The sequence below is a fragment of the Triticum aestivum genome, chromosome 5B, assembly GCF_018294505.1.
Source record: "Triticum aestivum cultivar Chinese Spring chromosome 5B, IWGSC CS RefSeq v2.1, whole genome shotgun sequence".
In the NCBI taxonomy this organism is placed as follows: domain Eukaryota; kingdom Viridiplantae; phylum Streptophyta; class Magnoliopsida; order Poales; family Poaceae; genus Triticum; species Triticum aestivum.
Window position 1 is genome coordinate 197,703,607 of NC_057807.1, and position 23,219 is coordinate 197,726,825.

The 23,219-nt window shown below is 45.9% G+C and overlaps 1 protein-coding gene across 1 annotated transcript in view; it reads right to left on the reverse strand.

Annotated features, from left to right (window-relative positions):
• Positions 1–23,219, reverse strand: part of LOC123111006 (protein PGR) — a 28,772-nt gene that overhangs the window by 3,157 nt on the left and 2,396 nt on the right. The window contains exons 2-3 of the mRNA XM_044531660.1: positions 8,776–8,998; positions 3,189–3,437 (exon numbers count right to left, since the gene is read on the reverse strand). Coding sequence (XP_044387595.1) covers positions 3,189–3,437; positions 8,776–8,998 — 472 coding nt within the window. The remainder of the gene's footprint in view (positions 1–3,188; positions 3,438–8,775; positions 8,999–23,219) is intronic.

The following is a 23,219-nucleotide window of genomic DNA, read 5'->3' on the forward strand; positions in this document are numbered from 1 at the left end:
AGGTTCGTGCAAAATTTCAGCTCATTTAGACATCTGAGTAGCTCTTAGAAAAAAGACAAATTTGGGGTCTGTGAAACAGTGTACTGTTCGGACCGGTTTTTTTTTTTTTGCTGAGAGCAGAGCTGAAACTTGGCACGGACCTCACACACTAAAACATCTTCCATGCAAAAAAAATCAGATTTAAAAAAAGATAGTATTTGTTTTGATTTTACTGTTCATAGGGTGTAGATGAGCTTGGGCTCAGAAATGAATATTCGACTTCATACCCAGTATTCTCGATCATGTGCCATTGATCAGGTATGTCATAGTCATGACAGCTTCACTCCACAAGAATTTCGACACATTTATAGTAAACATCAATGTTTGAACAATCTCCAGAATATGTCGATTCTTCCTTTCTGCCATTTCATTCTGAGGAGTGTCCTGATATGAGGTCTAACTATATTTGCTCTGATAAGAAAGTCTCTAACACATTGTTCACATTCTCAGTGTCATTCTCACTTCTTATCATTTGTACCTGAGCATTGAAGTGATTTTTGACATAGGCATGGAAAGTCATGAAGCATTGGAAAGTTTCATCCTTGTGACGCATCAAATAGATCCATGGCATACGTGTGTGGCAGTCAATAAAGGTCACAAAATACTTGGCACCACTAACCGACACCACATGACTTGTCCACACATCCGAGTAAACAAGCATGAATGGGGCCTTACTCACATAAGACATCCTCGTGTGTTTTGCAAACTCACATGCATCACGTTTCAGCTTGGTCTTATCTACTGCATGCATTACCATTAGGAAACAACTTATACTCCCTCCGGCCCTTTTTAGTTCGCATATAAGATTTGTCTGTAAGTCAAGCCTCGTAAAGTTTGATCAACTTTATAGAAAAAAATACCAACATTCACAATGTGAAATCAATATCATTAGATGTGGCATGACTTAAATTTTCACATGATATAACTTTAGCATGGTAGATGTTGATATTTTTTCATACAAATATGGTCAAACTTTATGAAGTTTGACTTCAGACAATTCTTATATACAGAGTAAAAAGGACCGGAGGGAGTACATTTTATGAAAGGATACATGCCCCATTCTGCACTGATGTTTCCTCGCCATGGACTCTCGTTCTTTTGCAACAGCCGCAAACACTAAGTTGCCCATCTGACCAAGCCCCTCACGGTCCATGTACCACAGCCCCCTACGCCTTATTACAGTCCCAATCCGCCTTCCAGTCGGCCTGCCCTCAATCAAGCACATTCCTCTGTCAACTGTTATCCTACAATTCATCTGGTCAATTAGAGCACTCATAGTCAACAGATTGACCTGGAAAGTTGGCACATGTACTCCCTCCGTTCCTAAATGTAAGTCTTTGTAGATATTCTATTAGATGGACTACATACGGAGCAAAATGAATGAATCCACACTTAAAATGCATCTATATACATCCGTATATAGTTCATAGTGAAATCTCTACAAAGACTTATATTTAGGAACGGAGGGAGTAGGACTGAAGATAACTTAATAGCAGGTGTACATTAAACTGTCTCAATACCCTTAATAGGTTGCGATGTCCCGTCAACAATACATATCATGTTACTTTGAGAGGGAGTGAGTTGATCATATGACTCAAATTCCCTGGAGTCACCTGCAACATGTTTAGAAGCACCAGAGTCTAGAACCCACTCCGGATCAGTTCTGTGAGCAGCAATTGTGGAAGACTGTATCCTCTACTTCCTGCGTCAGTTCGCCGAGGGAACAGCAAAGCACATGCCTGCTGCCACATACTTGCTGCACATGTCCATAGCAGACCAACGCCATTCGCTGTCACCTCTACCTCGCGCAGCTCACAACCACCTGCCAAATGTGTCCTCTTCAGGACATGGTCTTCTCCCAACCGCACTCACTCCCCCTCAGCGCCACCATAGCCTGCAGTTGCCTTCACGCCAGCTTGACGCAGCAGATCCGCCTCGCTCCCCATGACAGCCTCCACTTCTTCTGCTCCTAACTGCACCACCTGCTCTAATTGCTCCACCTTCTCCCTCTCTAATCAACAGCAACAACAACAGATGCAGCAGCTGACGCACCAAAGCAATAGCCAGCAGCAGCAGCGCAAGCCTCCTCTTCCTCTTCTTTGCCTCCTGCTTCTTCTCCTTTTCCCTCTCCTTCTTCCTCTTCTTTGCTTCCTGCTTCTGATGGAGCAGCTGCTGCACGAGCTGTTTCTTTCCAATCAGCAGTAGCAGCAGCACCAGCCTCAACACGTCTTCCTCCTACAGCAGCTGCAGCAACCACAGCCAGCCTGCTCTTGTCTTCAATCAGCTTCAGGAGACAGCAGCAACAAGCAGCTCCTCTTCCTCCACAACTCCTCCTTGTCTTCTCTGCCGCCTCATGAAATCCCTGTCAACACGCCGCCGATTTCCCGCCGGCCCGCGTGGAACAACACCTCAGCAGCTCCCGCAGCTCCACCTTCTCTTCTCCTCAGCCAAGCCCGCCTCCTCGCCAGAACAAGCCAATCACAGCGCGCGCGCACAACCACGCCCAGATGCGCCGCCTCCTCCTCCGCCGCCTCTAGTGCCTCACCGTCGACACCCTGGTCTGATACCATGTTGAGCAGAGGAGGGGCGTACCTCGTCATACGCAATAAATCCAGGAAACTGCAAGGACCAATGTCAAGTCTAGGACTCGAACTCTGGTCGGCTGGGGATACCACTGTCCTCCTAACCATCCAACCACAAGTTGGTTTGCGATCTCTTTCCTAACTAAATAATTATCTCTAATGGGCTACGGTATGAGATCCACGCCTCTAACACTACAAGTTGTCACGTGCTAGGATTGGGACCGGTTCTAAGATCAATGAACGTGACATGCTAGTGGATACACCTCCGAGGAGCGAAGGTTGGCCGGCCATGGTGTCGGGGAGAGAGAAGGTTGGGGACAGGGATTAGATCTTTACTAGTTTATTCTCATCTGTTTCATAATTCTTTATCTAGTACATGGTGTCTCTTTTATAGCGAAGCCTCGACTTGATGCCTAGGAATAGAATCAAACTTTCCTAACAAACCATATCTTGATCTTCCTAACTGTACCGATCACTTTCCTAACTAAATAATTATCTCTAATGGGCTAAGGTATGAAATCCCCGCCTCTGACAGATTCCAACCTAAGATGTCATGGAAATATTTACCTTGTTCCGAACACTGCAGTATCCGCTGAACTGAAGTGTGGCACCAAGCAATGAATCAATAAGACTCCCAAGCAAACCAGCAGCAGCAGAGATAGGTATTACTAGGAGCTGTTGAAACGACATATCAAAAGAACATTCAGCTGTCATCAGTCCAACAGCAACAAAAGTCAGACCAATGGTTAGACCACCTGCTGTGGCAGCAAGAAGTCCTTGTAAGGTCACTCCACCATTTGTACCTTTCCTGACAGGCTTATACATGATACAAGGAATTATCAGCTCACACATAAAAGCAAGTAAAGCACACAAAAACTATCAACTTTTATAGGAAATATTCAAATGAGACAAAGATGAAACAGTAAATACTTTGGGATCTGCATGTATGAGATGATGCAAAAGATGATAGGTTGACCCACAATATGAACCTTCTAGATATTCGCAAACAACTTGTGCTTGTTTGTTTGTATGCGGGGAGGCCATCGTCTTAATGAATACAGCCCATGCGGGTATTCCATCTACAAGTTGTATTTCATATTGTTGACATACTACTGCACTTGTGGAGCTTCCACTCTTAACTGTAAGTAAACAACGTCGATTGATTAGGTACATTGGTATCGTTGTTTGACTCTGCCACACCAAAGGCATGTCATACAGAAAATCTTGCGCAGCTGCTGCCTTTAGGTGTAGGCACACCTTGATTGTTGCGAGTGAACTGCCACTTCCATGCGAAGGGACGTTTTTTTTCCCAGTGATAATGCAGGCAGTAACTCCGCCTATGTTGTCTCAACATAGCCGGTCCCAAGCCCGGGTAAAGGAGGAGGGTTGTGATAGGCTTGGCGAGCCAACATAAAAACTCAGCCACTCTTATGGAGATGAAACCCAAAAGATTTTCGTTGGGGCGTAACCCTCTCAGCAACGTGCCACACCAGAACCCGGGTGTGGTGTCAAATGGGAAGGGCCCGTCACCCCCTGGTGGCATGCCGTATCTTGATCTGGATACGGTGGCAAGTGAGCGAGGATCGGGTCGTCGTTGTTAAGCTTCATTCACTAGCCAACGCAACCAAAAGTCTGAACTGATGGAAACGGCTAGGCAATCCACATATACACTTCAACACCCCGTCTCGCGTGTGACGCGGGAAGTCAACACGTGGATAGACTCAGAGGTATGGCTCAAGAGGCCTATACGTGGACACAAAGGGGGGAACAACTTTTTGGATAAATTGCGAAAGCCAGGACTTGAACTCAAGACCATGGGCTCTGATACCATGTTAAGCTTCATGCACTAGCCAACGCAATCAAAAGTCCAAACTGATGAAAAGGGCTAGGCAATCCACATATACACTTCAACAGTCACATCCTTAGTGGCGCGCTGCATCGGCGCCCGGATGTAGTGGAAAATAAGCAAGGGTCTTCGCATTTGACTCGACGAGTGCGAAGGGTAAGGAAGCTAGCCGAGCCTAGGAGGATTCGCTTAGGTAGGTGAAACGTAGGGTCTCTGACAGGGAAGCTTCGGGAGCTAGTTGATGCAGCGGTGAGGAGAGGTGTTGATATCCTTTGCGTCCAAGAAACCAAATGGAGGGTCAGAAGGCGAAGGAGGTGGAGGATACCGGCTTCAAGATGTGGTACACAGGGACGGCTGCAAGCAGAAATGGCGTAGGCATCTTGATCAACAAGAGCCTCAAGTATGGAGTGGTAGACATCAAGAGACGTGGGGACCGGATTATCCTGGTCAAGCTGGTAGTTGGGGACTTAGTTCTCAATGTTATCAGCGTGTATGCCCCGCAAGTAGGCCACAATGAGAACACCAAGAGGGAGTTCTGGGAAGGCCTGGAGGACATGGTTAGGAGTGTACCGATTGGCGAGAAACTCTTCATAGGAGGAGACCTCAATGGCCACGTGGGTACATCTAACACAGGTTTTGAAGGGGTGCATGGGGGCTTTGGCTATGGCATCAGGAATCTAAGAAGGAGAGGATGTCTTAAGCTTTGCTCTAGCCTACAACATGATTGTAGCTAACACCCTCTTTAGAAAGAGAGAATCGCATCTGGTGACTTTTAGTAGTGGCCAACACTCTAGCCAGATTGATTTCATCCTCTCGAGAAGAGAAGATAGGCGTGTGTGCCTAGAATGTAAGGTGATACCTAGAGAGAGTGTTGTCCCTCAGCATAAGTTGGTGGTTGTTGACTTCCGCTTTCGGATTCGTGTCCAACGGGATAAGCATGCCAAAGTCGTTAGAACGAAGTGGTGGAAGCTCAAGGGGGAGGTAGCTCAGGTGTTCAAGGAGAGGGTCATTAAGGAGGGGCCTTGGGAGGAAGGAGGGGATGCGGACAATGTGTGGATGAAGATGGTGACTTGCATTAGTAAGATGGCCTCGAAGGAGTTGGGAGTATCCAGGGGAAGGAGAAGCGAAGATAAGGATACCTGGTGGTGGAATGATGATGTCCAGAAGGCGATTAAAGAGAAGAAAGATTGTTTCAAACGCCTATACCTGGATAGGAGTGCAGACAACATAGAGAAGTACAAGATGGCGAAGAAGGCCGCAAAGCAAGCTGTCAGTGAAGGCCGCAAAGATTATTCAGCGCTTCGTTTGTTTGGTTGTGTTGGCTATGTCCTTCTTGCCCCCGGTGAATGCGCCGAACTGACCGCTCAGTCTATTGAGTGTGCCTTCTTAGGACACAGTGATGAGCATAAGGGATATCGTTGTTGGGATCCTATTGGTCATCGAATGCGTATTTATTAGGATGTCACTTTTGATGAGTCTCGCGCCTTTTACCGCGCCCATCTTCCTCGAACTTTTCGATAGAGGATATCTCTTTCCTCACTTTTCCCAACACTTGTATCGCTCCTGTCGAGCCCTGGTCCACCCGTCCACTGCTCCTGCTCCTTCGACGGTTGTAGATCTGACATCATCATCTCCTATGTATTTTCCCCATTCTATAAGGGGTTTTCTGCATATTTTACCGCACCTGTGCATGTATATATACAGGCCTATGGCCACCTGAAAATACAAGTTGCATATTTCCTAACAAGTGGCATGTGCTTAAAAAGGCAAAGGATACATTGGGGCCACTTTACACGAAGAAGAGTGAATTTAGGTTCCACAAGATGGTGAAACCACATGCTTACTATAGATGAGTTTGAGGAAGGTTGGTGGATATTGCTGGATAAGTACAGGATCCACACGCACCCATACATGACACAGTTGTTCAAGATCAGGCACAAATGGATACTACTGGATAAGTACAAGGCGAAGGATTGAGTAAGAGGACCAGGCTCTACCTTCTGCCATCGTCGAAGGGCGCAAGAGAACTACTTGTCCAGATAGAGGTGATGTACTCAATCACCCTCACAAGCCTCAAGGTGTAAGAATTGTGCTGTCGAGGGGCACTGGAGGTAACATTGCACTAAGCCGATGGAACTGAAGTTAGCAGATGGGGTGTAGAGACTAATCCACAATCCCCGGTAAGGGTAGTCAAGAGAATTTGTTCCATATGGAATTAGATCGCGCTGTTGAGAGCTAGATCAGTACTTGTGTGTTCAGAATTGTCTACTTTGTTGCAAACCCTTTGTATTCCAATCTCATTCGACTTTTTTTTGCAGGTGCAATTTCATTTGACTTATGTGATCTGTTACTGATGTGTTTTCTTTTAGAGCAGGCTCACATAATTATAAATTAAAACTCGCTGTGGAACATTATGCAGTTGGGAGGTACAGGCAGTACTGGGTACAGGGTAGTGAAAATTAGTAATCTGTGAGATGATAACCTGATGATGAGGCGTGTGCATGAACTCTGATTGTGCTGGTAACTTCTTTTTGTGGAACACTCAGGATTTTTTTAATTCAGCTGCCAACATATTACAATCGTTTTGGATGAATAAGCTGTGCCTTTCCACTGACGGGAGGCGGGGAGGCTCAAGTAAATGAGAGAACAGCATGTTTCCTCAAACAGGTGGACAAATAGACTGAGCTGCATTCAAGTTTGATTGTTTGCCATGTGTCTTACGGAGTCATGAAAGGTTCAAGCTAATTTGAGTTTTTGAAATTCAAAATGCAAGAGCTGGAATGGGCTAGGCTTGTGTACATAAGCACAGAGATGTGGGGCTGTGTATTTCTAGACTACCAGTACTAGTGGTGATCTTCTCAGAGCGAAGGACGGGCATAAACGGTCGTGGTGGTCGCTAGATGGAACTCGTCGACAGTTTAGGCAATGGCTGTGGGGTGACAGGCCCGAGAGTCAACACCGCTATTGTAAGTAGCATAAGTGAGATTAGTAGATTCATGATGGTTTCTGCTTCCATGTTGGTTGCACTTTGCATAACTTGTGCCAGTTTGTGTGCTAAACATCTTGAAATTTTGGGCGATGCAGGGCATGGCGTCTTCAGTAGCAGAGGTTGGCCTAGAGGATAGGGTTGCTGCTGCATCTGTTCTGTCTTCAGGATCACTTCAGGTGTGGGATAAATCAATTATCTCTTTGAGCTGTACTTTTGTGGAGATGAAATCATACACGATTCATGTTGTGTATGTTTCTTTGGCTGCAGGTCTTCTCTGAACGATTGTGCTGGGATGAAGCTGCAAATGGTGGGGACTTGTTTTAACCGGTGAGGAAGGAGATGAATCTTGAAGGGGAAGGCTGGTCGGTGCGGCTATGGCATGCAATAAATGGGCCGGGGTAACGATCACCGCTGGTACAGAATCGAGAGGGTGCCGGCCCATAACATTAGAAGATATCAGAGCCGGTCGAGCTGTGCCTGACGACGTCACATTGATTACTGGACCGATGTGGGCCATGGTACCAAAAAGTTGATGAAATACTAATCATTATACAGCGTCCTATACGTTGGCAAATGCGAATCTAGGAGCAACTGGGCGAGCGAGAAAAGTATCTGAGCTCGGGCTCATATTAGCACTTTCAGCCAGCTTGTACCTATTAGGGAGAGGTGGGAGCGCCACTTGGGAGCATTTTCCTCACACACTAATCGTTTGATTCTATATCTAGAGCAGGCTCAAATAATTATAAATTAAAACTCAATCTACATTCACACATTGCACATAGTTTGCATATCAGTCTACGAGCATCTCTATGGTCATTCACAATGTTAAGCATATTTCAAGCTTGCTCAAACAGAATTCATCGTGGGATCCAATAGTTGCATGAATAACACAAACATCCCTACACCACATGTAGTTTGGTCAAATCATATTTTTTTTCCTGTTTCTTGGCTTGATGCCCAAAACAATTTGGTCATGAACAAGGCATTACCAAGAAGTACAACTTCAGTTTCATGGAAACCCAAAGATGTTGTGTTTCTACAGTCAAATTTTATGTCAACAAATGGATGGAAGGTTTGATAAAGAACAATTAAGACGGGCTGCAACAGGTAGCCTGGTCTATTAGGCTAACCAAATGTACCTGTAACAAATGGGCAGAGACCAGAGAGATGGAAAGAACTGTTCTGCTTACTAGATTTCAGTCTCTAGGTACTTTATCCCAGTAAACTCCATGCGAGGGGAACAAACCCCCACCACCCTGGTGATTGTATTAAGATGGAAGAAACTATAATAATATCTCAACCATGAAAGGAGCACATACCTTCAGGGTAGTGACAAGCCTTGGTTGTTCATCACTAAGCACACCGATTTCAGATGACCAAGTGTCTCCATTGCAGCAGCAATAATGGCCAATAATAGCACCTATTATACCAGTTATAACCTTTGAACCATTTGAGTCCAAGCATTGATCCTGACCCCCAGTCATTATCGCCAATAGGATAACCAATACAGTTGCTATTGCACTATTCGCAAGAACTTGGATCCTTCAAGAATTAAGAAATAAACGAATAATAAGATGCGGGAAGAATATAAAGTATTGTGATGCTGTCGGCAAAGCAATGTCACCTATTTACAAAAGAGAAAAGCTGATTGCCAAAGAGAAATTCCACAAAATTCGTTAACTTCTACAAAATATAATATGACAAATTGATATGTATAATAAGTTAGGGTTTTTTCATCAAGCACATCTGATTCTCACAAAGAACATTGCCAAAACAAATAAACTAACTCATAATGTATTTTCACCGAAGCAATGGAAAGTCTAACAGTTTTGGGAACCATCCTCTAGTTTAAATTAGTGTATTTTTGTGGAACTGGGATTGTGCTTCTACTGCCATAGTGCATGCATGCTGACAAAAGTATATAATTGTGACTCTGAGCATAAACATTTAAACGATGGCCTCTTAGCCCCGCATTGGTACCTGGAAATTTTCAGTTTAATTAGGCCATTGACGTCTCAACTGTATCCAATGAAATTCATGTGTATCCAATGAAATTCATGTGTTCCAGACAGACCCTTATGAATTCGTTTACTAAATGACTTCTGAATCTTTGAAACTGGCTTCCAAACAGCCATAGACTTGGGCTAGCTATTGTCATTTCGTGCAAGTTTGACTACATTGCGTCAGTACTGTGTTCTGTACTTGTGTTATAACTGAAAGTGCAACCTTTTCTATATGACCTAGTTATATAGCTAACGAAGAATTCAATCTACATTTCTCTATAAGATCATATTCGCTCCATTCGTGTTTGTTGGGCCATTTAGCCAAAGCGGCTTAACCAAGGCAGAGAGGAATCGATCGAGGCAAAATTTTGATTTTGGAAACATCCAACAAATCACTTATTTCCCCCTTTAACTTATGAGAATTTTCAGGGATTGCCATGCCAACTCAACCTTTCAATCGCTGAATTAATCCTGTAACCATTCCCTGATGAGGACATCAATACTATTGTTACACCCACAGCCCCTGCTGCTATACATACTGGACCAATTACTAGAGCTCGTGCACGCCAACTAAATTACCAGGTACTTTCGTTTCTTGGTAATGATTCTAATGTTCATGAGAATATGATGCTGCCTAAATTGGATACATTTGTTTTGCTTACAAATGAAGGGCCTAGCTTGGAGAAGGATGAACATTGGAGCAAGAAGAAGCATGGAGATGATGGCATGCGCAAGGGGAACAAGAACGGAGTTACAAGTGATGATTTCAGGACTTTGAAGCCACCATAATGGGTGCATGAAGCCTTGGACGAAATATACAAGATGCCACTTCATAAATTCCGTCCCGAGGCTATTTTAGGTGCTGCGTCACCTTATTATTGGGCCAGGCCCATGTAATTTCGAAATACATAAGTATAGGCTATTTTTAGAGTCCGTATGTGTGGGGAAACAAGAGATAGGGTTGATTTCGGACCCCTCCACCAAGGGCCACGAAATTCCCCCCCTCTTCCTCCATATATACAGCCCTTAGGGCATCGTTTAGACTTTGGGTTTTGTTTAGATTAAAAGTTCGCCATAGCTGCAACTTCGCGTACTTCGTTTGTGTTCAACGACCAGACAAAGGCGTCACAGAACCCCACCTTGATCAATAAAGCTTTCATCTTATATTCGCAATATCCAGATTGCAATCTCAGTTTCTTGCTTGTTCTTTGTTTGCTCGCAGGAAACAGACCCTTGTGGTCAGGTTGATCGTGCTCCGGCGTGGTCAATAACCTCTCGGAGTTGGTTTAGCGATTGCTAAGGCGCGACGTCCTCGCACGTTCGTAGTCGGATCGTCAAAGTCGACTGCCACCAAAGCGATAACCATCATCTCATCGAAAGACGGGACACCTTTGCCTCTATCATTCCCCCTCAACAGCATTAACTGGACGCATATAACAAAACAGAGTGGGAGAGAAAATCATGGGATAGTAACACCTTAATCTCCTGTGGCCCTAAAATTGTACTGTTTGTGGCAAACTATCCATATTTAGCTTCCATTTCTATGCATCTTAGCCATTGAATTGAACTAGTGACGGAGTGATAGTTGAATCTGTACCAAATTGACCCTGTTTTAAACATGACAGCATTGTAGATGAAGAAAAGTGTAACACAATAAAATTTAAATTCTATTGATTTATTATTTTGGAGTGTTTCCCGTTTGTTGGTGAACTTGGTCTGGTGTTATTGCCTTGGTGATTACTGTTTCAACTCTTGAACTCATTCTCCTTTCCTTCCAAGGATTAAATCTTTAGATCTTTCCCTCGGGTTATCCACCTTTGGATGCAATCACCCTTGACTTTTCCACAGAAGAATCATTTGAGAATCTTGTTATTCCAAAACCCTAGATCTACCTTCCCAAAACAACCAATATCCATAATGTTTGAAAAATTCAACAAAATTCCCAAGAGACCCCTCTCCACCATACACCCCCATTCCACAAAAATACCTCTTGCCCTAGTGCAATTATATGGAATGGAAATTATTTTTATGAAAATAACTTTTGGCTAGGGGCATCCTTAGTATGATTGTAAGTAAAGTTACAAGGGTTCATACGGTAACTTTATGGCGAAGGTCGTTGTACACAAACAAAAACAACACGACGGTGTTTTTTGAATAGGTTCAGTCGCCTTGACGGAGCGTGGCCTAGTCCTATGTTAGGAAGGCCTATGGTGGTGTTGGATGGTCGCGGTCTTCGAGTCGTAACACGAGTACACGACTCCTCAAAACCCCCTCCTAAATTCCTGACCAAGGTCGGTTCAAGTCATAACACGACTCTCTTGGACTCGACTCTAAAGCGGCTTGGGACTATTGAAAGGTCTAAGAACAATAGTGCCCTCCCCTTGAGTAAAGTGAGCGTGAATGAGTACATGCCCATGGGGGGCCTTATAATGGTAAGGGTGCTTTGACAAATGGCCAAGGTGGTGATAGGTAGGAGGGGTAGGATGGTAAGTCCAGGTCCATGAGTCCAGGAAAACTAGTCAAAAGTGGGGGTGTCCATAGTCCATGATGCACAACTCCACTTTATCCAAGCATGAATGGGCCTTTGGCTAATTGGGCCTCATTTAGGCTTAGGATCCTTTGCTTGTTGCCTTCATTGTTGACTTCGGCCTTTTATTCTGCTTTCTCCTTTGACGTGTTGACCATGGCAATTTGCTTGGACTTTTGCTGACTAGCTTGGGCCTTGTTGACTGAGTTGGACTTTTTTTAACCACCTTGGACCTTGTTGACTGTCTTGGACTTTTGTTGACTAGCCATGTAGGACTAGTGGGACCCTCGTGTAGGATTAATTATTATCCATCTACAGAAATTAATTCCATCTCTATTCCATTTGACCATTAACTTTAAACCCAATTTATTGGCTCTGAAAATGTGATGATCCGCGCTCTGGACTGAGAGGAAAACATTTGTTCCAATGCAGTCCAAGCTTCTGCAGCGGTGGGGATTGACGCCACTTGCGTGAGAATTTCCTTTGTGAGGGGAGTTGAGAGGAACCCAAGGATCTGATGGGCTTGGGCACGGCATCGGGCATATTCAGGATTTATCATCTGGACCGTTCCTTGATCGGTCGACGAGATCGTCCTTGCCGGCGCCGGGAGGGAACCATCGAGGTACCCATCGGTTAGGGCGCCACAGATTGGGGGAAGCACTTGTGCTTTCCATAGCACGTAATTGTCACTGGTAAGTTTTTCCGAGACTAAGGTTGAGGATGGGGAGGGTGGTGAAGGAGGAAGCAGCAACCATGAAAGGAGCTTGATGTGCTACGGAAGGAAAGCTTTGATACCATGTGAAACGCTCGAGGGAGCTGAATAGCGATAGTCTTTTGGCATAAAACGTATGTGATGCGGAGCATCCTACGGACATCACCATGTCAAGAGTCCGTTCGGCAAGTGACACGTGCGACATCTACTTCACATACATAAAGGTGAAGCATCTCCTTTACACGTGCTCACTTGGCCCCTTCGAGGATGGTATACTACTTGACACTCCTCTCGTGTGCATACATAGGTATTGTCGAAACTTCACGAATGACGAGGAGTGCAGGCGCCAAGGAACGACTGCACCATCCGCCAGGGAAGCTTGGAAGCGGAGACGGAAGAAGACGGAGCTGTGAAGCTACAGCCACTGGACGTTCGACGCAACCACACTCAGCCACTAGGAGGCCAACAGCTGACGGACGCTACAGCAGCCGGACGACCGACGACATGCCAAACGCCCGACAATTTCCAGCGAACGGACATACGGTCTCCACCGGAAATCCGGTACCACATGTCCAGAGGCGAATTGACGAAAGACCGACACGCTCTGGACGTCCGGACCCTCCTGAGCCACCGGGCGTCCGACAACTACCGGAAATCCGACGCCGCTACACCCGAGAAGAATCAGCGGACATCCGACGCGCGTCGAGCGTCCGGACCGTCCCGAGCCACCGGTCATTCGGTACCTCCCTGTGTGCAGTCGCGGGCCTTGGCCTTGTATCTCTTTCCCACTTAACCCTTCATGGCTTAGACTATAAATAGACCTTCCCCTCCTCATTTCTAGGGATAGCTAAGAATAGAACTACACAATAGAGCTTAGCTCGTGTATCTCCCCATGTCGGATTCCTCCTAGGAGAAGATCCATGTGGATTCAAGACCTCTTAGGAGAAGATCCCTCAACTGGATATCAAGACCCCATCTAAGGAAGGATCTATCTAGATCATCAAGACCTTATCTGATGCGGAGCATCCTAAGTTCATCAACATGTCAAGAGTCCGTTTGGCAAGTGACACGTGCGACATCTACTTCACATGCATAAAGGTGAATCATATCCTTTACACGTGCTCACTTGACCCCTTCGAGGATGGTATACTACTTGACACTCCACTCGTGTGCATGCATAGGTATTGTCGGAGCTTCACGGACGATGAGAAGGAGTGCAAGCGCCAAGGATCACCTACACCATCCGCGAGGGAAGCGTGGAAGCGAAGACGGAAGAAGACGGAGCTGCGGAGTCTACAGTGGCCGGCCGACCGAAAGCCACCGGACGTCCGACACTACAGCGTCCGGACGACCGAGCGCCTCCGGATGTCGGACGCATCCACACCCAGCCGACCAAAAGGATGAATGCTGCCAACTCTACAGCGCCCGGACGACTGACGATCGTCGGACGTCCGACAACCTTCAGCCACCGGATGACCGACGCTGACCGGACGACCGGTGCCACCAGTCCAGAGAAGAAACGTCGGAAGTCCGACGCCCTCCAGACGTCCGGACCCCCGCGAGCGATCGGACGTCCGACACTGCCTGTGCGCAGCCGGGCCTTTGGCCTTGTATCTCTCTCCCACTTACCCCTTCGTGGCTTAGACTATAAATAGACCTCCCCCTTCTCCTTTCTAGGGTTAGCAAAGTGATAGCTCATTTGTATGTGAGCTTTGCTCCTACCACTCCTCCTCTTGAGAGAGAGAGAGACCACCACTCCCATGGAGTTCAAGGTCTCCATGTGAGAAGATCCTGCGGGATATCTCAAGGCCCCTCACGGGAAGATCCGTCTAGGATATCATCAAGACCTCCTCATGGAGATGAACTTTACCTTGTATCTTTCCCTTTGTTGTCCATTTACCTTGTGGATCTTGTGTGTTTGATTGTCTAGTGGATGTGTGATTGGACTTGTTCTTGAGTGTTTCCCCTTGTGATTTCTCTCCGTTCTTCCCTGTGTTCACCGTGTTCTTCGTGTTCTTCGAGGGAATCCACTCCAATCGTGAAAGATCGGCCTACACCGGGTTAGCCCCGTATCATATGGTATCATGAGCCACGTTGATCACGAATTTGGAGTCTTCCCCCTCCGTTTCTAGCCTTCTTTTGCTTAATTTCGTCCTAATTTCGAAAATCCCCACCAAAAATAGCCCCCAATTTTTTTTTGTGATTTGTTGGTTTGATGATGTTTTGTTGAATTTGATCCATGGATTTGCTTTATCACAAGTGGATCTAGCTTTCCCCCATCTTTTTCCCCAATCCCATCCGCAAAATTCGCCCAATTTTGACCCCAAAATCCCCAATTTCCGCCCAAAATCGCGTCCCGGAACTCAAATCTCGCGTTGACCCCGATACACCAGACGTCCGACCTTTACCGGACGACCGAAACCTCGACAGAGCTGAAACCTCGGACTTCCGACAAGTCTCGGACGTCCGACAACCCTAACCAGAGAAAAAAACCTTGGAAGTCCTATGTTTCTCGGACGTTCGAGACCTGAGAAAACTGACTTCGGCTGAAATTTGTTTCGGCCATAACTAATGCATCCGGACTCCGATTTTGACATTCTTTAGCTCGTTTTGAAGCTATTGACGTCCCCCATCCCACAAAAATACTACCTCCATCATTTGACACCATCAAATTTTTGGAACATTGGCATCTTTGCCTAGGGCCTCCACCACATCATCCGCATTGCCACGACCGACTTCCGCAACCTAACCCATTTTGTTCCATATAGCATTTGTGGTTGCTTGAGTAGTGATTCGAGTCTCCTAAGGTGTTTCGGCTACTTAGGGACGATTACTTCGTCATCAACCACTACCATCACTTCCGCCTAACCTAGTCCACCATACACTTCCGACCACCCCAACTTAACCCAATGTTGTTTGAGCTTGTTTGAGTTGTGGCTTGTGTCTCCTAAGGTGTTTCGGCTACTTAGGGACGGTCACTTCAACTTCGACTCGCATAACCCATCATTCCACTTTCGCATTACCGAGTGCAAACCACCACCGCATTCCGCTACCATCTTTTGACATTTGCCTTTGGAGATTTTGAGTTTGCGGTTTTCTTTTCCGTTTCCTAGGGTGTTTCGGCTAACTAGGAACGGGTCCACATTGGCAACACCGCCTCTCATCATCGCCACAGACGGTAACCTCGATGACACCATTGTATATTCCCTTTGCCTTTGCATTGTTAACCCCTAGCCCATTTTGCGTCACTTGCCTATTGAGACTAGCCTTTGAGTATTGCCAGCAACGTTACTTGTGAACATTAGTGATCATCGATCTACACCTTCCATTGCATGCATACCATATCACATTGGTATCATCATATCATCTCTTGTGTCACAAGATTGTTCCCGCATATACACAATCGCTATCTTGGTTTGTGCATTTCGCATAAGTGGCCATATCCAAAAAAAAAGAGAATAAGCTTTTAAGCAAAAAGAGAAAACAAAGAGCTTGTAAGCAATAGCCATAGCATCACCACATTGTATATCATATACCATCATTGATCATCTTGGATCATCGTGCGAGGAACACCGGAACACCATACATAAATAGTATACTTGGGATAGAAAGTTTATCCATTTTGCATCTTATAGGTTGTGCACAAGTGTCGTATCCGCCTATTGAGCAATCGTGCTAGCGTCTCTCTTGAGTTGGGCAACACGAGCATTTTCCGTGGACTCCACATTTTGTGCTCATTCCTTGGATGCACGACCCCATTTATCTATGCGCGTGTGTGTGTTCCCGTGTGCCATTCATTGCTATTGGTCTACTTGTTTCACTTGCGAATTTGCGAATCTCTTTCAACATTATTGACTCTTGCTAACATTTTGCATCAAATTTTTGTGCCACTATCCTCAACGAGCTCCACCATAAGCTTTACTTGATAGGTGTGAGTGAACAAGTCCGGTACCAATTCCACTATTATTTCTTTCACATTGTGTGAAACGAGATACATCCTCAACTTTGGGAAAAGGTAACTTGGTATTGTTTATCCCATTTCCTACTCACCTTTGCTCGAGTCTTGTGATGGATAGGCAAAGCACACCTCTTTCGGTCTACAACAACGACCACGAGTTCGATGCCACGAAAAACAACTTCGACGCCAAGATGCAAGCTCAAATGGAGGAGATCAAAGCCCTCATCAAGTCCTACAAGAGATCTTCCTCATCTTCGAGAAGACGCTCAAGTGCATGTGCTTCCGAGCTACCATCTCCGGCAAGGTCACATCAGCATCGACACCACCACCGACAAGAACGTGAAGGTCAAGAGCTCAACACCAACAACCGCTCAACGACTTCACCATCTCCCTTGGCATCTTTGCCAAGCAACTACAAGGCATCTTCGCCTACGGACATACGGCATCTTCGCCAACAAGCACGCCAAGACTACGCTCAAGAGAAGCTCCCCAAGCTCAAGTCCACGACTTCCACGAGCTACTACGACCTCGACACCGACCACGAGATTCCTTTCTATGGGACTCTAGAACCCGAGGAGTACCTCGAGTGGGAGCGCTTGATGGACGACTACCTCAAGCTACATCAAGTCCCTTCCGAAGATCAAGTTAAGTGCGCCACAAGAAACCTCCACGACTACGCGTCGACATGGTGGCTTCACACACCTTCGGAGAGCTACGACATGAGTTGGCCCAAGACGAAGAGAGCTTTGTGGAGAGAGTTCGTGCCTCCAACCTACACGGAACAACTTCTACGCCAATTGGAGAACACATCCAAGGATCCAAGTCCATCGACGCGTACTTCAAGGAGATGAAGAATGCCTTGCGACGAGCCGGCGTGGACGACCCCATTTGGATGAAGTTCCACTTCATGATGGGATTGAACTACGACATCTCCAAGACTACCTTCCTTGAGAACTACAAGTCCCTCGACGACCTCTACATTGGTGCTCTCAAGGTGCAACAAGAACTCATGATGGCCAAGAATTATTCACCCCAAGCTCACTTCGCGACGACCAAGCTCCACGACAACGAGCATGAGGATAGTACCACCAAGATGTCCAAGCCCGACGAGCTCCAAGACGACGCTCCCAAGTTCGACTTCACCGCCATCCCTCTTGGTGGCATTGATGATGCCGAGTCTACTTTGACTCTTTTTCAAGACGGTGCGGCGATGACTACGACTACGGAGTCTCTCAAGGAACATGCTTTGGAGGCGAGCGACACGGTGGCGAGCAAGGATGATGCTTCCATCTTAGGAGGCGAGAGTGATGATGTGCCATCTTCGGCCTTCATCCACGGCGACGGTGACGAGATGATCAAGCATGGGATTTTCCCTTCGGTCATGGAGGATAGTGATGATGTGCCATCTTCGGCCTTCATCCACGGCGACGACAACGAGATGGTTGAGCATGGGATTTTCCCTTCGACCACGGCGACGTATGATGACTTGAGTGACTTGTGCCACCATAATGAGAGTGAGAGTGACTTCACCACTAGCCCCATATATCATGAGTAGCCCCAATTCCCATGTGAGGAGAGCCACAACCCCCACCACTTGAGTGAGATGAGTGACTCCACCATATGTGACATTGAGTGCACCTATTTTGAGGGAGTGAGCCACCACATAGAGAGAGTGAGGTAGTTGATAGGGCATGTGAGGCCACTTCGATTTCTAACGACTTAACCTCTACCTCTATTGTGTCTTCTCATTTGGTGCTAGGTCCCATATACGATGATGCGCCGACCCTCGGCGACTTCGTCCACCCTTCGGACAAGACGATGACCATGGTGGAATATGATGCACCCCCCACATGGTTCCATCAAGATGAAGATGACCACCATTTGGTCTTTCCCACCTCACCTACACCACTTCAGTGGAATGGAAAAGGTAACATAGGTGAAGGTGATGCTCTAGTCCCACTATTGGACATTCTTGACACTGATTGCTTGCATGATGTTGATCCACCAAGTACCATGCTTCATGCTAGTATGATTTCCCCATGCGATGATTTGCCCATTTATGATGAGTATGATGATTCTCATGTGGAGTCTATTAGTTGTGATGCCATGTTACATAGGATTTCTTGTGACAATTCTTTAGGTCACATCATGTTTGATAATCCGCTTGACTTGTCATATGCTACGTATGAGATCAACCATATGTCATATTTGCAATCTCATCGTAGTGACTATGCATATGCCATCAAAATAAACCCAATTTGCACATATGACATAGATGGCAAGCCCATGGTTATTGGCATTTGTTTTTCTTGCGATGATATTGATATGCTCCCTTTGCATCATTTATCTCATATGCCATGCCATGACCACCTAGCTTCGGATATGCATTGTTTTGGATGTTGTCCATTTTCTCCATATGATGTTTCCGATATTGCTCATGGGGAGACCCCCATAGTTTTCTCATGCATTTTAGGAGATTTTGATCCATCCCATCCATTGCATGATCCCAATAATTGTGTGCCCAATATGCTCCCCATGAATAAACATGCTATTGATGTGCCATATACTTGTATACTAAATTTGCGTCCCCATCATGTTATAGACAATAACTATTCTTTCATGATGGATGACATGTTCTTATACCATGCATCAAATTTCTTTGAGCGATGCTTATCTTGTGCTAACTCACACGTGCACATACACAGCATGATGGATGATGTGTACATTTACCACACACACAATTTCTTTCGTTTGTGTCTTTGTTGTGTAGGTACCCATGAATACTTGTCAACCTCACAACCCCATTAGTTGACAAAACGAGCTCTAGAGAGCAATGATGACTTGGGATACCGTGGATTTTCATTCCCACCACTCCCTTCGCGCATTTCTTCTACATGGCCCTCACATGGTTATGGCTTATTATCCATTATGTATCATTGGCCCATATTTCCATGTTCACTTTGCATGATATGCCCATTACTATGCCTTTGCCATGCATTTGTGACCCATACTTTGCATTACACATGATGATTGATTCTCATACTTGTATGTGTATTTGCAAGCTTGGTGGAGATATTGCTTGTTATTGCCATGATTGCTTTGTTCCCAATGCTTATGATGATGCTTTCATCATGTTTCATTTTTGTGCTTGCGATATGTCATGTGCATTGCCTATGTCTATTATTTGCTCACATGACATGATTGCCATGATTTCCTCTAGTGTGTTGCATCTTCGCTCCACTAGTTTGCACGACTTGATTACTATGCTTGCTTATGTTGCATCACCGATGATTCATACTTGCTCATTTCATACGGTTGATGACAACCATCTACATGCTTTGCATATGATTGTTATTGCTTCTTGTCATATATCTCCATGTGTTGCCTCTCTCATGCTAGATGATTTTCCATGTATTGAGTGCAACAATGATTTTAGGCTTGCTAATGAGATTGCCCCTATAGCATTCTCGCATATATTTGGAGATTTTGACATATTCCTTGTGAAGCATGCTTGTCTTACCTCTCTGCACCATATAATTAGTGCCATGAATATAGCCATTGTTGCATCATATTATTCATGCACTTGTGCTTATAATGGTTATGTGCAAAAGATGAGAACCATCATGATGGACGATGTGTTTATCTACCATGCGCATACGTTCTTTGTTTTGTTGTGTGCATGTGTAGGATACTTGGACTTCGTGTCGACTTCCACTTCACGTGAGTTGACCATTCGAGCTCTAGAGAGCAAGCCTCATACATTCTACCACGACCCGCTTCTACACCGCATTTGCTTGAGCTTCGGCATTGTGAAGAATGCACAAGGACACGCCTTCAAGGTGACATCTTTCTTGAGCATGGATATTGCGGATCGTACTACTTGTGTTGCTTGTACCATGCGACCTATTGGCCATCTTGGACCACTTGATTGCGCACATGTTAGAGATCTAGCTTCGACTTGTCATTTGCACATTTCCATGCCTCGTGACATATATACCTTGTGTGTTGCATCCAATTCTTGGATTACTTGCCCCTATCATATGTTTGGTTGCAACAATGTCATTTCTTCACATATGCCATGTCACATTGCTTGACACATGATTGACTTGATTGCCTCACACATGATGAACAATTGCTCTTTCTATTGTGTTGAGTGCCACACTAATTCACTACACCCTATGCACGTTATGCTTGGATTGTCTTGCACTTGACCCATGTGTTTAGACACTTCATTTTATTTGGTGTTGTGAATGATTCCTATGCCTACCATAGACCTTTCAATGAGCGCTTTGTGATTGCTAGCTATAACTTTGAGGTACATGCTTATTCTCTTGTCACACATATTTGCATCGCTACCTCACATTTACATGCTTGTTTCCATGATTTCCTTCATTGTGCTCAATTTATGTGCTTACATGCCATGTCACAATCCTTTGTCACACCTTATGCTACGCTTGATGACGACACTTGTTTGGTGAATCACCTCTCGAATGCTTGGCTTTGCACTAACGCTAACCACATTTGTTTTTGCAAGTGTTTGTTGTCTTTGCTCCTTTTGAAGGAATCGCTAGACGGTGCTACATTGGAGAGTGCCCATTTCGAGCTTGAAGATGATGAGTACTTGGTGAACGTCCACTCCTACACGGCGAAGCCATCTCTTTCCCATGGTGATTTGGTTTTAGATCCGAGGTCGGATCTTTCCCAAGGGGGGGGGGGTGATGCGGAGCATCCTAAGGTCATCACCGTGTCAAGAGTCCGTTTGGCAAGTGACACGTGCGACATCTACTTCACATGCATAAAGGTGAATCATCTCCTTTACACGTGCTCACTTGACCCCTTCGAGGATGGTATACTACTTGACACTCCAATCGAGTGCATGCATAGGTATTGTCGGAGCCTCACGAACGACAAGAAGGAGTGCAAGCGCCAAGGATCACCTACACCATCCGCGAGGGAAGCGTGGAAGCGAAGACGGAAGAAGACAGAGTTGCGGAGTCTACAACGGCCGGACGACCGAAAGCCACCGGACGTCCGACACTCTACAGCGCCCGGACGACCGAGCGCCTCCGGACGTCCGACGCGTCCACACCCAGCCGACCAGAAGGACGAATGCTGCCAACCCTACAGCGCCCGGACGACCAACGACCGCCGAACGTCCAACAACCTCCAGCCACCGGATGACCGACGCCGACCGAACGACCAGTGCCACCAGTCCAGAGAAGAAACGTCGGAAGTCCGACGCCCTCCGGACGTCCGACACCGACCGGACGTCCGACACTGCCTGTGCGCAGCCGGGCCTTTGGCCTTGTACCTCTCTCCCACTTACCCCTTCGTGGCTTAGACTATAAATAGACCTCCCCCTTCTCCTTTCTAGGGTTAGCAAGGTGATAGCTCATTTGTATGTGAGCTTTGCTCCTACCACTCCTCTTGAGAGAGAGAGAGACCACCACTCCCATGGTGTTCAAGGCCTCCATGTGAGAAGATCCTGCGGGATATCATCAAGGCCGGAAGATCCGTCTAGGATATCATTAAGACCTCCTCATGGAGATGAACTTTACTTTGTATCTTTCCCTTTGTTGTTCATGTACCTTGTGGATCTTGTGTGTTTGATTGTCTAGCGGATGTGTAATTGGACTTGTTCTTGAGTGTTTCCCCTTGTGATTTCTCTCCGTTCTTCCCCGTGTTCTTCGTGTTCTTCGAGGGAATCCACTCCAATCGTGAAAGATCGTCCTACACCGGGTTAGCCCCGTATCATCATCTCCTTTGGATTTGGGATGAACATCTTGTCTCCCTTTGATTGTTCATGTATCTTGTGGATCTTGTGTGTTTGTTGTCTAGTGGATGTGTGATTGGATTTGTTCTTGAGTGTTCCTCTTATGATTTCTCCCCGTTTTCCCCTCGTGCTCTTCGTGTTCCCCCTCGAACCCACCTCCAATTCATGAACATAGGGACAAATCGGGGCAGTTTGGCCCGTGCCCTACAATAGTATGCCTTCCTGGCAGGGACGTATTCGTGTTTAAGCAATAGATTGGAATACAAAATGGATGGAGTACATTGATGAGGGGAAGAGATACTCCTAGAGGATTCTAAACTATTCCAGTACAGACCCTTATAGATATTGGGTCAGTTACAGGTGGAACACCAAAGGCCTGTAACATGCAAACCATGGCTTAGACTAGTCACAATGGGTAGTAACTTAGAATAGTAACATGCACATGTTACTAGTCTATATTACTACCTCTATAATGGGGAGTAACATATGTGTGGTGTCATGCAACACTTCATTTATTAGGTTGTAGACTCATCTTGTCTTGATATGTGTGATGTTACAGTAACTAACTATGTTACCACATGCCTCTCTTTTCTCATTAATTACTCGTCACATCATCTGTTTTGCCTAGAGATGTGTGATGTTACCACCTATGTTATTCCGACTGTGGGTAGTCTTAGAGCATCTCCAGCCGTTGAGCCCCCCAGGAGGCATTTTTTTCGCCGCTTGGGGGGCTGCCAACGGAAATTTTGGCTTGAGGATGAATTTATTTCCAGCCGTGTCCACCCCCAAG